This window comes from Podarcis liolepis, assembly GCF_965112155.1.
Source record: "Podarcis liolepis genome assembly, chromosome: 5".
Classification (NCBI taxonomy): domain Eukaryota; kingdom Metazoa; phylum Chordata; class Lepidosauria; order Squamata; family Lacertidae; genus Podarcis; species Podarcis liolepis.
Window position 1 is genome coordinate 58,028,668 of NC_139556.1, and position 16,940 is coordinate 58,045,607.

At 40.6% G+C, this 16,940-nt stretch overlaps 2 protein-coding genes across 4 annotated transcripts in view; one reads left to right on the forward strand and one right to left on the reverse strand.

The window, feature by feature from the left end:
• The window catches only part of CFAP43 (cilia and flagella associated protein 43), a 49,085-nt gene extending 47,221 nt beyond the window's left edge, over positions 1-1,864 (forward strand). For all 3 annotated transcript variants that reach the window (XM_083504734.1, XM_083504735.1, XM_083504736.1), the window contains exons 38-39: positions 833-986; positions 1,517-1,864. In XM_083504734.1, coding sequence (XP_083360860.1) covers positions 833-986; positions 1,517-1,692 — 330 coding nt within the window. In that variant the 3' untranslated portion in view covers positions 1,693-1,864. The remainder of the gene's footprint in view (positions 1-832; positions 987-1,516) is intronic.
• Positions 169-4,568, reverse strand: SFR1 (SWI5 dependent homologous recombination repair protein 1). The gene is made up of 3 exons (XM_083505030.1): positions 4,456-4,568; positions 3,578-3,988; positions 169-2,575 (listed from the first exon to the last, which is right to left on the reverse strand). The coding sequence occupies exons 1-3, from the start codon at positions 4,552-4,554 to the stop codon at positions 2,384-2,386; spliced, it is 702 nt and encodes a 233-aa protein (XP_083361156.1). The 5' UTR covers positions 4,555-4,568; the 3' UTR covers positions 169-2,383.
• Between the last annotated feature and the right edge of the window lie 12,372 nt (positions 4,569-16,940).

The following is a 16,940-nucleotide window of genomic DNA, read 5'->3' on the forward strand; positions in this document are numbered from 1 at the left end:
CTTCTCTATTCTCTTCTTCAGTGTACAATCACTACCACCATCCAAAAAATCTGCCCTGTCTCCTATTACTATGTGCAGAGCTAGGCATATGTTGTCCAATTGTAATAAGATTTTCTCATGCTTTCTTCTCCCACTGCTGTATACACCTACACAGCTTTCTCGCTTCCATTTTGTGTGGTATCACTTTGTGTTATACCAGTATTTTTTATTAATAAATATAAACAATTTCATCAAGATTTCAGAACAGCTTACAACAATTATATATACAATAAAACTTGTGTTTACACAGTTTTCTTCATCCCCAAATTATTAAAGAGCTGCAAACATTTCAACACTTCCATGGTAGCTAGCCCCACTGTCCCCAGTAAGATTTGCTTCAGTAAGGGCATATAGGATAGGATGAATCATCTTCAGTACTGAACATACATATTTCAAAGTTAAGTCTGTTTAAATGAGTGGGACTTAACAAGTTTTTACACAAACACTTTAGAATCCTGATCTTCCAAGTTCTAAATGTTTTCACCTGCTTCCTCGCCATCTTTTTATATTCCTGCTTTTCATGCAGAACTTTAATTTTTGTGTCAGTTTCATGCTATCAATATTGGATGTGTGTTTTAATGATAGTGTTATTGTTGCTGTTTTATGCAATATATGAATGCAATTTACTTTAAGCTCTTATGTTAGCCACTTTGCCTGCAGCAGGGAAAGCTTGCAAAAAAATGTATGCTAAATACCCAAATCTATTTTACCAAGGAAATAAAACTTGTTTTAGCAACTTTTCACTTAACAGTTCTCAAGCAGCTTCTATGTTTGCTTATTTTTAAATGACCAGGTTCACAAGAAAAATGTACAACAATGTGAGACTGTCATGAAAGAGCTGGAGAAGCAAATTAGTGTGAAAGACGTAGCAAACCGAAAACTTAGCAAGGAATTACAAGAAATGCTTGTAATTGTGTCAGAAAGGCGGCACATTAATGAGGCTACTGGTGAGTCACATTTGAAGGATTACCAGGTTATTTGACGTCCTCTAACAGAAAGTTTAATCCACTGTTCATATCATTTTTCTCTCTCCTGAACTTCATCCTACAACACTCATACCAGTGTATATGTTATTAAAAGCATACAAATCAATCATAGAATGGTGGAAAAGTAACATGTGAATCAGGAGTGTGAGACAAGATCTTAAAGGCATCACTAATTTCTATGACACTGATAAACTGTGCCCCATTTTTTCCCAAGATTATTTTGGGTTATTTCTATGATGGGGGTAAATAGATTACACTACTCAATACAGCCAACTCTTGATATTCATCAGGGTGCAAAGGAAATAAGTGTTTTATCAAATGCAAAACTGGAGCTAGTTCATGTTTCCATCAGCAGAATGAGAACTGTTTCAATGTTGTTCCCACAATGCTCCCCTTTAAACATATGAAGAAAGCAAATCATATGGATCAGTTTGTCAATCTGTTGCACATTCTATATGACCAGACACATTCTTTTTTTTTTTTTTTTACAGACTCGGAGCTGCTTAATCAAAGGGTTTCTAAAGAGCATTACGAGGACATTGTGCAGAGACAGCAGCTTGTGGATCTTGCAAAAGCACAGGCACAGGAGTTGTCAGTCCTTCAAGCTGAAGTGGAGAGACTGAGAATGAGAACATTCCCAGCTTTCTTTGATGTGCAAGAGTTTTAGCAAGGTGATTCGTCCGCAACTAGAAGCAATAAATTTCTCGTGTTAAATAAAAAAGTGGGTTTTTCCTAAGCACATTTAAGATAGCTTTAGATATTACATTGCAACTCGTTTTGATTCTCAAAAGACATATTATTCACTATGTATTTTACAATGGAATAAAAAAGAAAAGAAATACCTATATTATATTGTGCTTGTTGTGTGGTGGTGAAACCTTTGAGGCTTGCCAGGATTCAAAGACAGTTGTCTAAAGCACAATACAGGCAGTGTGCCAAATGTTGTGCAGTGGGGATATGAACTTTAAAGAAGTGTGTGAAAGAAAGTAGGACTGAGCTAAGTAGGACTTCAGCTAAGATGCAGGAAAAGCAGACTGCACCACCACCTGTAGAAAGGAAAGTGGATTGGCAAAACAGGGCTACTGGACTTTTAAAATTGCAGCAGTGTAAGTGTGGCAGTTGTCTTCTATTCTAACAGCAGCTTTAAGACCTAAAGGGGCATTGAGAATCAAGGATAATAGGATGGGGGCTGAGTTTCACATACTGATTGAACTAATCAGATACTTTTTGCAGCAATCTTTTAATGTTTAAAAGATTCAAGGATTCACAACAGTCCAGCAATGCAGCTCAAAAGCCAAATTTAAACTTTGAAAATATTTATCTTCTGATGTGTTAAGAATGAAATAGAAACAGCCGTATCATGCATCTGTAAAGTCTTCTTCTGTTCTAATGTAATGTAACAGTTTATCATCTAATCCAAAATTGTCTATCAATTGAGTGAGACTTAATTTCCTGCTATCTGTAGACAAGGATGACTGTAGCTCATATAGCATTGCTTGGGAACTGCACCGCCATTTTGATATTAGAGACCGCAACTCTGTTGGGTTATTCTGAAAGAGGTAAAGACAAAAAAGCTGAAGTTGTTTGGTAATATCCCAGTATTGATTTAACAAACAAGCATACATCACACTTGACAAGTTCTCTCCCTTTTCCAAATCTGCAATATTTGAAAACTTAAGTGCTAGACCTCTCAACAATTCTAAAAAAAAATAAAATTAAAAGATTCTAGTGGAAAATTTACCTAAAAGAATGGCATTTAAAAATTATGTTTTATCAATATTTGGTATCTAGATACTTTCCATATTGGACATTAGCCTCATTTTGCAGCATTTGCTTGAAGAACTACTTCCTATTTACACAGAACCATCAATGTACATAGAGAGCTTCACTTGTTCCATCAGCACAAGTACTTTTCACTGTGCAACTGAGCCTCCCTTCCCATGCCCCTAAATCTCTTCTGGGTTCTCCCCCAACCCACTGAAGCAGATCTGGGGAAGGCACTTGAGGGTAGAGAAAGGGCGGGGGGAATTCTGTTGCACAGAAGGAAATCCTTGGGCTACCAGAAAAAATGCTATGGATACTGTGCAGAACTGAATCACTGAAGGCAATTGACTTAAGTGTCCATTGATTTCAATGAGTCTACTCCAAGTATGATTAACATTAAATTATCACCTTCATAATTTTACAGAGCTAAAATGAGATATAATTTTTATTCAGGATAAGTCACAAAGGAAGAAAGACAGCGGGAGACACAAGGACTTGCACATAAACAAGATTTGCACATAAGTGCATTTTTTTGGTGTCAGCATCCTGTGTCTACAATAAGTCATTTCTATGGTTGACGATGGCTACACTGCAAAATGCTAGATGGGAGCAGCATTTGGGTTAATGTAGTACTTCGCTTAATTACAGTACTAGAATTAAAAGAGAACTAAGGAAATATTGGAACACACATTTCCTTGCAGTACTTGCTTTTCTAAAAGCTCTCATTAGGGCTAAAAAAAGGAACATTTTCAATTAAATACATTTTCAAGAACATTTTAGCGTCTCACCTTTGATCTGTACATTTTGACGAGTTTAAGTCTTCGAAGAAATTCCTCCTTTTCCTGAATCTTCTTTGCTAACATTCTCTTTTCATCCAATAGTTCCCGTTGCCTGCAATTTGTTTCTGACCGAACTTCTGGAGAGCTTTGTATAGCTTCACTACATCCAGTATATTTCAATACACAGAGCTCTCTCTCTTGCAAAGCACTTTTCAAACACATGGTGGCATCAGGAACTTTTTCTAAATGTTCACCCTCATTTTGTGACTTAGAACATGCCTCTCCTTTAGATAAAGCCCTTCCTTCACAAGGACTACCGTTGTTTTCATCATCTATTTTAAGACGCTTTGCAACAGTGAAAGCTGAATGAAAGGACCGTCTTGCTTTCTTCAATCGTTCTCTTAGAGTTGCACTCATTAGCTAAAGTGAATGTAATATGGGAGTAGTAAGAACGAAGTTTTTTTTGTTTGTTAATAACAATGGTATATGGAAACAAAAAACAAGCTACCTGCATGAACCAATTTTTGTTTTTTTTTATATATGCATATACACATAACAGGCAAAACAACAACACCCTAATGTTATCTATTATACCAAGCTTCCTCAAACTGCCCTTCAGATGTTTTTGAGACTACAATTCCCATCATCCCTGACCACTGGTCCTGCCAGCTAGGAATCATGGAAGTTATAGGCAAAACAAACAAACAAACATCTGGAGGACTGAGTTTGAGGAAGCCTGTATTATACATATCTTTCTTACTTTAAGCTTGGGGTCAAATTTTGTACCAAGATTTCTTTCTCTCATTTGCAGAAACCTCCAAAGATTCAGTGACATAACACCAGTTTAGGAGCAGCTAGGAGGGAGAGACATAATAAAAGCTACACACCTGTTTCCTTGAGCTGCTGCTGCTGCTCTGAGCAGATGTCTCGCAGTTCTTTGGAGTGGAGCATAGAAGTGTAGATTTGTTTAATTCGGTTGTTTCCATTTTCAAAAGGCACTCAGTTGCTGGGGATAGGAAAAAAACCTCAAAAGGCAAGTTTCATTTGTACATTTAAGACACCATTATTTTTATTCCAGTCAGCCTACAATTTCTCAAAATTGGAAAACCAGAGTTAACTAAGTTCGTGAGCAATTGGGATATGCTTTGATAATAAAACCTTCACTGGTGGCTATGCTCAAAAGGCCTCCCCCCCCCCCCATGCAAGACTTCTATAACCATCACATGGCAGCAATTCAACAGGCAAAGATATTCCATTTCATTAAGAAACAGATGGTACAAGGAACACACCTGTTGCATTTCTGCTAAATGAATTAACGGTATATTATTACTATTACTATTACTATTACTATTACTATTACTATTACTATTACTATTATGAAAGGACTCCCAGCCTCCTCAATGGCCGCTTGCCTTTGCTGGACGGAGAGTGGTCTGACTACTGACTCCCAGAACCGACACGAACCGTCGACTCGTCAACTGACAGCGAAACTGCCCACCGAAAACCCGCGCGCCGTCCTAGGCATCGGGGCCTCTCATTTCCGCGCAGGCGCGTCTGGTGAGAAGGAGTGAATGGGTCGGTGGGGTGGGCCTCCTTGTGGATTCGAGCGGGTAGGAACTGGGACGCGGGCGGACAAGAAGCCCCGCCCCTTAGAGCAACGGTTATACTCCTCTCCCCCGCCCATGCGCAGACACACCAACTCCTTACCTCAGAGATGATAACGTCAAGTCCGAGGAGCGGGCGAGAGAGAAACACATCTGCTCAAAAACTCCCGCTCTGAGGGAAGCAGAGGAAGCAGTAGGCAAGGGCAAATCTCGTCTCGCGGTCTCCCGGCGCCTGCGCTCTCTTCTCAGAAAGGGGGCGGGCCGGTGTGGGGCGGAATCGCCGCCTTATATCGAGGGGAGCTGAGCAGGAAACTCCTTCCTGTACAGGCTTACTCGGAGGAAAGTCCTATAGGGCTCAGTAGGGCTTACTCCAAGGAAAGTGAATGCTACGGTTTGCAGTGTTACGAAGTAAAACTCGCTTGAAACCAGCCGGGCTTCCTTCTGAAGTAAACATGCGCGGGACGGCGCGTTGGAAGGACATCACCTCAGAAACAAAATACGCCGTGTTGTTTTGTTTTTTTGTTTGTAACTCGCTGGATTTTCCACAGAAAATATGAATCGGGAATAAACGGCGGGGGCGGGCTGCCAACGGTGTCGTTTGGATGCTGCGAAAAACTTGTATGCTTGACACACAATAAGCATCTGTCTTCTTCCCACCCTCCAATGTTGGTTGGGTAAATTGTCCCTTTTGGAAACGTTATAAAACCACAATGTTTTTTTATGCAACAACAAAAGAGAGTAGGCACAAGGATGTATAAAGTCATTCGCAGGGAGCAAATGAATAAGGAGGTGCTTGTTATGTGCACGTGCATCAAATGGGAACGATGCAGCTGTGATTCTGTCAGAAATAGCAGAACCCAAATTTCCTATCTTAAGGAATTGCCTAAGAGAGTCAGACTTGAAGGTGTTTACATTTTTTTATTATTTTTTATTATTATTTTGAACAAGGTAGAATAGGAAAAAAGAGCTTTAAAAACTGGTGAGAGCTGCTTTAGGAGACTTTGCCTTAAAAGTGAGGTAAAAATAAAATGAACAAGTTTTATTGTGCACTTTATAAAAAAAATTGTAGGAGCAAGAGAATTTACCTTTTCTAGATACTTGTATGGTGCTAAATAAATCTGAGCAGCAGTTCTGTGAATATCTGAAACATGGAATTATGTGAGATTTACTTCAGAGTAAACCAGTGTTAGAAACAGACATGAAAGCTAGGAGCTAAATGGCACCTTAAATCTGTTTTTAATAACAAGAATACAAAGCTGAAAATGAATGAACTACATATAAAATCTTATATTCATTTTGCACATGGTCTAGTCCTCATCTGAAGACTGCAACAAACAAACAAAACAAAACAAACACAAATCCATACTTCTGCCTGCCTGCCCCCCTAATATTCTTAAGAGGGTCCCTTCTCCAGTCATCAGAGAGTGACTGGAAGTGGGAAGGCAGAAAAAGGTATTTCATTCAGTGGCAGTTTTAATCTGAAATATTGGGCGCAGTACTGCTTCCAGAGCTCAGAAGCTGCTCGCATTAATGAAATTCCCTGTCGCAAAATGCGCCTAGAACAATGGGAGTTTCAAACACTGGAGTAAACAGCCTACAGTCAGGGATGGTCGTTCTTGAAATTGTTACTCAACATCAACATGAGTGAGTCACTCTCCAACATCATGCCACTTTAATGGAACAGGAATTCATTACCAAACCTGTCTGTAACATGTTTATTGTGTTATATAAGCACCACCTTATTGATCAATTAAGTTTTCATTTCAGCAGCAGGGTTGAAACATTGCACAATCCATTCTATATTCTGTGGAGAGCACTTATAATAGTACTTGTGCTAATATTTGACGTATGTAGTGAACACGAGTTGGGGCAGGAGGTGGTCAAGGTGACCTCTCCAATTGCTTCCCTAAGTCATTTGTCATATTGGATAGTTCAGCTGAACCTATTACCAGGCAGGAAATCTAGAACCTTCCCGTAAAATCCTGATGATGCCGTTGTTACTCACCCTACTTAGGAAATAGGTCTCAATTTGTATCTCAGAGATTTTCTACATTATATTGTTGATGTAGCTGAAAGCCAAACAGTTATGATTTACCCTGACAGACAAAGGACAGTATGCAGTCATGTTTCTATAGCCTGGAGCATTAAGGTGGAGAAGCTTATGCAGTTACCTGGTGTTGCAGAATTTCCTTAGCCGTTCCCATTCCAGTATGAGCTTACAGTGTATGGTTGTGGTTTTGCTAGTTGAATAACACTTGCTATATGAACGTTTTCTTATTTGTAAATTGCTATGCAACCTGGGCCACAGTCATGAATATGCTGTAGCAAAGATCACTTTGATCAGTGGTCATTTCCTGTCCCACCCTTGGTTCTTAGCCATGTGGTGTGGATGTGGGCCTCTCCTATTGTGGTGTTGAAGTGAAGGTGTAATCTACCTCTCCCTATGCTATCTTTGTACTTGCCAGCTTTTGTAAAAGAGAAGCCCCATTAAACAGAAAGAGAGAAACAAAACTTGGTTAGAAAAGGTAGTGTGTCAGATTAATAATTCTTCCTCTTTTGTATTCTTGCATCACAGATTACACTAGAAAGTTATGTTGAATGTTATTAAAAGGTTGCAGCTGACCATTATGTTTCTGCTGTTGTATTATTAATCATCTGCTAAAAAAATTCAATGCCTAAATATTTCAGAGGAAGAAATGCAAGCTGGGAAAAGTTAGCTGAGAATATCCCCAATTGCATTCAATAGGACCTACTTCTGAATATACATAAGATTGTGCTATGTGTGCTTGGATATTGACTGAAAACCCAGCTGTCTCTAAACCTTGCTTTGTCTAAAACCCAATGTGGCATATCAAGATGTTCTCTTTTCTTTTAGGGGATATACTTTTTGCCAAATTAATTTCCATATATATATATATATATATATATATATATATATATATATATACTGTGTGTGTGTCTGCATATATGTGTGTGTATACACATATACACACCTATCACAGCTAACAAAGAAAGCTGCTTCTTCTAGCTACTATTTTGCAAAATCCACTTGTCACCAACTTCTTATTCCTTGCATTTACCCAGTTTTGAAGGTCCTTGCTGCTCTTACTTCATTTTATTATTGTTGCTGCTTAACTTGCCACTGTGTTTGCAGCTTAAGTTTTGGGCAATACTTCATATGGCTGATGTCTAAGCAAAAAACTCATGGTTCTGAAACAAGAACTCATGGTTTGTTAATTAAATAAAAATACAATTAAAAACCATACACACATAGCACAGCACATGACAATGGCAGGCGGCAAAATAATTCAGTGGTTCACCAAGACCCTCAGCAGTTTTCAAGTGGGTTCATAGAGTGAAAGGATTGGGAACCACTAATAAAGAGTCTTGTTGTGCTTTAAAGACTAACCATTTTTAAAATACAGAATAAGCTTTAGTGGACAAGAGTCCAGCCACTCAGTACATGATTTCATTGAAAACTTTGCCTAATGGAATTGCTTTGCCCATACATATGCCCTTTTTCAAGTTTATGCCTGCAGTTTTTTAAAACTCCATCATTATGCAGCTGTACACTGAAGATTGCACAGCTCACATTGTTGCAACAATAGCATTGAGGCTTCCTTTGAACACTTTATTGTATGCAGTTGCTTTTTATTACAGGGCTGGTACTAAATGCTACATGTCAGATCAAAGTAATGAAAGCCCGGATGCTATTTCAATGGGACTGTCTGGAGATTTTTATCTGACAATGCAAAGGGAAATGAATAAAGTGCAAAGTCCCCATTAATATAGTTTGCTAGCAGAACAGCTCAGAAGAAACTTGGGGTTGTATCCATTGCCTCCCCCAAAATTCTGCAGATGTAGACAGTATTTAAAGCAGGATCATGAACGACTGCCCTGATTGCATTATGAACACAAATTGTTATGAATGCACAATAAAAGGGATGTCAAGGGGGACTTGAGGATGTTTGTATCATCACTAGTGACTGTTGTGAAATAATCACTGTGTTAATTTTGCATACTTTATAAAATAAACTTTATTATTATTTTTAAAAACAATTGCCAAGCGTAAAGTGTTGTCTTCCAGGACAAATGCATGTACAGGTGTCAAATCTTAGATAGAGTCATCTATCTGGCATCAAAACAGACTTGGAAAATCTTTTACATTGCAGATTATTTTACATATATTTAATTGCATGTATTAAAGCTTTCATTTAATGGTCACAGGCTCTTACAGAGGGACGCAGCTATCCCTCTGACCAGTGCCACCTAATAAGAGATTGCATGGCTGTTCTTTTTTCTCTTTCATACTGAGGCAGGGCTTTGCACTCTTATAAAATCCTCTGTTGGAGTATACAACTAGGTCACAGTTTTATGTACTGGCAGGTTTTTACCAACACAGTATGTGTGGCACAGTGGGAGGTTGAAAGCCTTAATTCCTAACCTCTCCTACCCAAGGAAGGCCATCTGTGCCTTGGTGAAGTCTTATGCTTAATCTGCCAACCAGGCAAGGTGAGGTTCCCATACAGTTGCGTACAAGCTGCTGGGTGGTTCCACCACAGCCCCCATGCCATGGACATGGCTTACATCACCTTCCATGTGCCTCTATTTTTCCTTTTACTTTGTACCCATCCCTTGCCCAAGTTGTGAGCGTAGCAAATAGTGTAAATGTATTTGCAACCCCCTGGGTGCTACCCCAGGGAATGGGAAATCATGCCCATCTTCAGCCAATTTGGACAGCTTTTAAAAACCATTCCCAGTCCCCAATCTGCTAAGCAGGGTGGGAGGAGCACACTTGCCTCCCAGCCTGAAGCTGAGCCAAGTGGGATGAGGCATTATAATACACCTTATCAAATTTTGTGAGATGTGGAGATTGTGTGTCCCAGAAGATTTAGGTCTCCCTACTCTCATGATGGCTAGGAATTACCAGCTACCATGAGATTACCTCAGCATGTCATGAATGCCTCCTGGCCAGATTTCATCCAAGAAGTGTGACAATTAGCTGCAAAGATGGTAGATGGGGTGTTTGCTTCTCTTGCCCAGCAAACCCCCGCTTCCTGACAGCTTACCCTTACAATTCAGGTTAGTTATCTTCTTTTGGGTTTCTTTTCTCTGTAATAGAGAACATAGCCAGAGCTCTGAGGATTTATCATAAAGATTAGGGATAGGTTGCCTCTGGAGATTCACTCTTTACAAGAATAATTAGTTCATCTCAATCTAGCACCTCACAAAACACTCAGCTTTGTGATGTTAAGCAAACTTCAGAAGGGGAAAACACTGTTGGCTAGTAAATTAAACAAATTCTTCTAGAACTTGGCCCAGGTTGTCCTTCACCAGCAAAACAGGGTATCTGCTACCTGCAGGTACAAGTTTAAAGACCATTGTAAGACTGCCAGATTCCTAATGTCAAAGCAATAATTAGAACCAAGCGTCATGCAATTAAACCGTTCAGTAATGAAACTTGGCAGCCTTGGGCAATGCAGCAATTGGAGTCTCAGATTTTAGGTGATGAAACACGTGCTCAGCTTCTAAACACGAGACCAGTTAGTCCCCGTTGCACTTGGTGGCCAAACACACAACTGACATTGATGCATCATGTACCTGCAGTACTGTTGCCAATCCTATAAAACAACATTTGCCAATCTGGAGCCTGCCAGATATTTCTAACTATAACTCTCATCAGTCCTCACCAGGACATCCTGTGGCTGATGGGAGTTGTAGTCCAAAACATCTGGAGGACACCAAGTTGATGAAGGGTGTAGTTAATATAGTTCCTACAAATTATGCTATGCAGTTCTATATTTAGAGATGGGAGTATCAGTTTGCTCAGTTGCCAGTTGAAATGTTACTTATCTCTGGACTTTTCAATTGCTTAAACTTTTTGGTTAGGATAATTAATTATTTGATTTGAAATGCCACGTAGCAGAGTTGTAGATTTGGCATTCCCAGTCCTCCCTTAGACGTATGTCTATATAGTATATTAGCGTTAACATGCGTTTGCCATTAGATACATAATTATTAAGTGTATTTTGCCATTGCATAAATAATTGTGAGGAGATGATGACTGGAAGAACTTGGAAAAAATATAGGAACTTAGGCAAGATAGACATCTTTATAGCTGCTATTTGTCCAAGCCAGCTTAATTTGACATTTTCCTATTTCTTGAGTTTTAGAACTATTTCCATATATAGACCTTTATAATTCCTGTGTGCCAATTGCTTGTGCAAGGGTGAAGGATGAATTTGTTATGTCTATATTAGAAAAAAGTATTGTTGATTTTGAGTACGGTAATTAATTTGCAAACCTGCAACTCTGTGGAATGCATTTAACTGATTGACAAGAGGAAGAAGAGCTTCCTTTGGATTTTGGATCATTACAAGTGTATCATCGGCAAACACGTTGATTTTATATTCTCTGCCTCTTATTGTGATTAAGAGTCCATTCTTAATTGGTTGGCTAGAACCTCTTTTGCTATTACAAATAGGGGTGACAGGGGACAACCCTGCCATGTGTCTATAAATGGGTCAATTTGAGGAGTATCAGAACTGTTGACTACTATGATTGCATGGGATTTGTGAAACGTAATTTAAGTCTGGTATTATTTGCTCCTGGGCACTTCCTGTTATTGATTGATTGATTAGTGTGTGTAGGTACTATATTGATTGTAGTGATTCAGAGACATTTCCTTAAAACAGGGATGTCCAACCAGTAGATTGCGATCTACCGGTAGATCTCTGTCTGATCCTGGTAAATCGCGGGATCCTTATCTTGTACAAAAAGTTACAGGGGGAAAGCTAAAACACTCTGTGCAATCCTTTCCATAAAAAGCTCAGTAACTCTGGGCACTTCCCTCCTAAAAAAAGCTCAACAACTCTGGGCGATCCACTCCACGCACGCTCCTCCTCCCTCCAATGATGACAATGGGTAGATCACTGCCAGTTTTTTTATACTGGGAGTAGATCAGTCTCTTGGGAGTTGGACATCCCTGCCTTAAAAGAAACATTGGGATGGGAGTTTAGTAATGATGACTGGACAATAATTTGAGAGGGTGGAGCCTGACTGGCTTTAGGGGCTTCAGCAGAAAACTTCTTGTTGTATCTGCTGACTAATGAAATCACTATGTTAAGTCTGGTGTCAAGGTACTGAACCCAAACTTATTACAGGTACAGAAATGTCTGCATGTGTACACAGAATGGGACAAGGGGTGTGTGTGGGAGGGGGGAGAACACCCTTTATTTTAACTTTCTTCATTGTTCCTACCTATCACCCCAATCTCCAAGTGGTGAGAGAATCCAGGGGTTCCAGCACTTACCCAGGGTTTGGTTGCCATGGAATGAAGGTCAGCAGAGATTGTGGTGGCTTTGGGCTATATGGTTTTGTTTGCACACATATACAACCTGAGTGTAAAACGGAAGGGCTCATAGGGTTAACATCCCAAAGTACCGTTTCTCCATTAGTTACAGCTTTAGATCCAGCAAGGAGCATGTCTCTGTCTCTCCTGCTTCCAGCCCAGCTCTCTCACACACTTACTATTGTTCTCCTACCTAGCAGCCAGGTGAAGCGGGGTGGGGTGTGGGGGTGGGAAGGTCCACCTATTAGCCTGGAAGGCACCATCACTTACTTATAGTCTAGCTATTCTTTTGGGATGCTGATGAGGCCACTTAAGTGGCCAGATAAGGGCATTGTCCTACAAAGAAACTTGTCTGACTAGTTCATCAATAGAATCCATCACTGGGGACAAGAGTCTAATAATTGGAAGGGACTCAGGGCACCATCCAAAGTGATCCTGCAAACTAACATATACATTTCCCCAAGCAATTATCCTAATACAGCACAATTTTGTATCTTATTTTTACAAATATGTTCATTTTCATTGACACTTCCCCTTAATATCTGCATGTCTGTGAACATAGGTTGGAGAACTCTATCATAAAATTGGGCTAAGCACAAATTTAAATGGAAGGCTGTGTTTTGGTTCTTCTATTGTTTAGAAAAGTTCACATTTCATAGATTCAGCTGTAAATGTGGATTGAATTGTATTTCTCATCCATCCCTACCAGTACAGCAAGCCCCGGGGAATTCAATGGAGCTTACTTCTGAGTAGCTATGTATAGAATTACAATTTAAGAGACTGAAAAGGTAGGCTCAGGAGGTTTTTGGCTGCCACGTGAGAGGCAAGCACAAGGAAGTGAGTTTGTTGATGTTCTTCTTTCATGTCTCATCTTGCGCTGAGCAGCGTTCACAAGCATCTGCCCATGTGAATTCACTGCTAATATTTTATGCTTCTGGAATGTACCTTTTCATAAAGGACTGCCATTGTTTCAAGTCTGCACTTGGCAGATATGCCCCAGGAAAAACAGGTGCAGTCATGGCAGGCAAGAGCCAGCAGGAGAAAATGCAAGCCCTTTAGAGGGGAATAATCATCCAAGAAATCACAGTAGTCAGCCACACACATACCAAATACAAAAGGCAAAAAGAAAATAGGTGACTTTCCTACAATCCGTCAGAGGCGTCTGTCTGCATCTGCAGTTAAAAATTAATATAGTAAATATCTGCTTGAAAATGCATTAATAATATATTAATTCTATCCATATATATTATATGAAAGGGCATATTTCAAATAAAGCAATCACTTTTCCCCAAACTGTAACCAGTGCTGCTTAAATTAGGATTTAGTCTTAACCCTAGGGCTGTGTATGTATTAGTGGCTTAAAATGCAGTGAAGTCATTTCTCCTTGCAGGATTTCCAGTCAGACTTGCACGTTGTTGTGCAGAGAGGGCACAGGTGTCTTCACAAGGTGCACATTACCTGATTTGTTTCTCCCCCCCTCCTACTCCTGCAGCACCACCATAAAGCTGTCATCCATGCATGCGCAAATGGTTGCCTCACATGTACACACCTCAGCTGAACCACAAAGTGAATGTGGTTTATGTTTTCCTTTTCGTCTGAAGCTGGTTTGAGGGGAAATGCACCAATCAGTTGTGTTTCTCAGGAAACTACAGAATAGCTCTACCTCGCCGATTACATCATGTGTACATGGATTCCAAAGCCAGGAGTGGGAGTGCGTAGAGTGAATGAGCACCCAGCTCAGAATCTGTTTGTCTATTAAAAAACCTCTCTGTCTATATAAAAAAAAATCTCAAAAATGTCTCTCTTGTTTGTGAAATTGCCTGTAGCATAATGAGGCTTAGGATCATGGCCCAAGAACTATGAGTGACAGGAACAAGCAACAGCTCTCTGGCAAGATGATGGTGGTTTTTATATGGCCTCTTATCAGCCAGGTTGTGGGCAGCTTTTTCAGTCTGAGACCCCCCATTCCCTCTTGGGGAACCTTCTGAGGGCTGCTTGCCAGTACTGGGTGGGGTCAGATGCAAAGGTGGGTGGAGCCATAAATGTGACTCTCACCTTTGTTCAGAAGGCTGCGTTTCACCTACCCACAAGCTGGCAATTCCTACACACGCACAAATACCATACCTCCCAGAGTGTCCTATTTTAAGTGGGACATCCTGAATCACAGAAGCCGATCTCGGTTTCTGTTTGGGACCTGGAATGTCCTGATTTTGGGTCCGGTGCTCAACCGAAGATGCTCACTCTGGCACAAGTCAGCAGGATCACACCTGAACTCTGGCATGTCCCTAGTGACCAGCACCAGGCCAGAAGGCGTGCCCCTCCTGACGTCCCAATTTGGGGGGTGAAAATGTTGGAGGGTATGACACACGCACCTCTCTCCATCCCCCATCCAAATAGAGCAGATGGATTATCACAGTCCAAGGAGATAAATGTGCCAGGAAGCACAAGAAGGATACAGAGCAAATCTAGTGAAGGAAGTGGACAGGGAGAAGGATGTGACTAGTAATATTCTTAAAGGTCACATATAGAGGCCTGAAGGTAGAGATGCATTGGGGTCTTGGTCCTGGGGATTATCCCACTCCTGTTCTAAGCATTTGCCATATTGAGCCTGTTCGCGTGTCAAAGATTTTTTTCTTCAGCCATAAGAGATAGAAACTCCTCACTTCTTAATAAACCTTGAATTCTTTCCTGCACTTTCTGTGCAAGATTCCATCCAGATTTCATAAAGCAAAAGTGCATGGACACATGGGCGACACACAGCTCTGTTTATCATTCATCACCTACATGGTGGTTTTCATGTGATGATAAAGAAGGGTGTGTGAGACAGGAGTTCGGATATTTTCTGAGTCACCAGATGAATAAAAAACTCAAGACAAACTTATTAACTTTTGCCACGGCTGACTGTTTCCAAAGCAGAAATGCTGAAGGTGTGGCCTTCGGGTCTTTGTAGGAATCTATTGGGTTATAATCAGAAGCTGCATTTTTGATATCTGTTGCACATCATGGACTGAAGTCATGGAACAATAACATCCTTGAGAGTTTTGGTGCAAGTGATATACTGAGTCCTGCGTGCTTCACTGAAATAGCGAATGGGAGTAACATGGCCCCTGGATTCAGTTTTAGCATGTCACTAGGTTTTCTTTTCAGCTACTAAAGATCAACAAGCTGCATGGGCAAACTTGTTGGTTCGGTTAAGCTGTCTCTAAGCCCACATTGTGTGATATGCATATATAAAGGATGCAGACATGTTATGGCAAAGCAGAGGCACATTTCAAGATACCCTACCTAATGTGCAGTATGCAAGTCTGCAGCCCATTCTTGTATACCAGGAGAAAATCACTGGGCACTTCCTCAGAGCAGGTTATTGTGGACTTAGTGCAGCTCATGCATGCAAGTCCCCTCCCCACAGTGTCCACACTATGTGGTTCTTATAACAATGTCTTCCCCTATACCCACCGCTTAATCTGGATTTACCATTTCCACAAGTGGTTTTTTTCTACAGAACCATATCTCTGGATTAAATGGAAAAATAAAATGGGAATGAATTTTGATGTTATATGGATGTATGCTCTATATGTATGATCCATAGGTGCCAACTCTATAGGGCTGAGGATACCTCAGCCACCTCCAAATATATTGGGATGGGGCAGAGCCCCCCAGTCTTGAGGGCCTTGTCGGGCCTACCTATGGCTGCGGCTGGCCCTGTTAAGCCTCCCTGAGGCTGTGGTGGCCCTTGTGGCCTCTACCCGCCATGTGACATCACATGTGTGCATCATGCTTATGATGTTGCATGCGTGTGCTGGGCTCCCTGAAAGTTGGGTGGAATCCAGCACCTACGGTATGATTAGCACTGAGTCCATGGTAAACTGCCTCATGGGTAGATCCCCTTGGGTAAAGAGGGCCCGGCCAACTTCTCTATTATTAGAGCTCACAAACTTGACCCCTGGGGTCCCCTTCCAACTCTACAATTCTATGATTCTATGATCACTCCTGTGGCAGGAATTAGTACTTGATCTTTCTCCAACAGCCATTTTCCCAATCAAAATCACACCAATCTCCATATGTTTTCCTTTCAGCAGCATTCCAGGTGGAATTCTGTTGGGGAAAAGCCACTAGGGTAGTTTATGCTTGGTGAAGAAAAATCAGTGGGGAAAGGTACCCTTTTGCCTCTGTTCCTTTACTTAAAACCATAGCTGCTCAAGGCCCATTTGGGGGGTGGGGAGGAATCATCTGCAGCTGCATGTAACAAGTAGTTTGCTCATTAGAAATAATATTCTACTGGTGATTAAATTAGCTGCCCACAAAAACTTGGGGACTGTGTAAATGTAAGTGACAATTAGAGTTTATTAAAGATATTATTTGGTAAGCATAGTGAATTCAAAGAGGAGAGCAACACGATCTCTTTTTAAAGTGCTGA

What these genes read in the sequence shown, in the direction of transcription:
- SFR1 (XM_083505030.1), bottom strand. Translation starts at nt 4,554, where the DNA reads ATGGAAACAACCGAATTAAACAAATCTACACTTCTATGCTCCACTCCA. An exon ending in GCAGCAGCTCAAGGAAACAG is followed by an intron (nt 3,989 to 4,455) that starts GTGTGTAGCTTT and finishes CATTCACTTTAG; the next exon opens with CTAATGAGTGCAACTCTAAG. An exon ending in TCAAAATGTACAGATCAAAG is followed by an intron (nt 2,576 to 3,577) that starts GTGAGACGCTAA and finishes TACCTCTTTCAG; the next exon opens with AATAACCCAACAGAGTTGCG.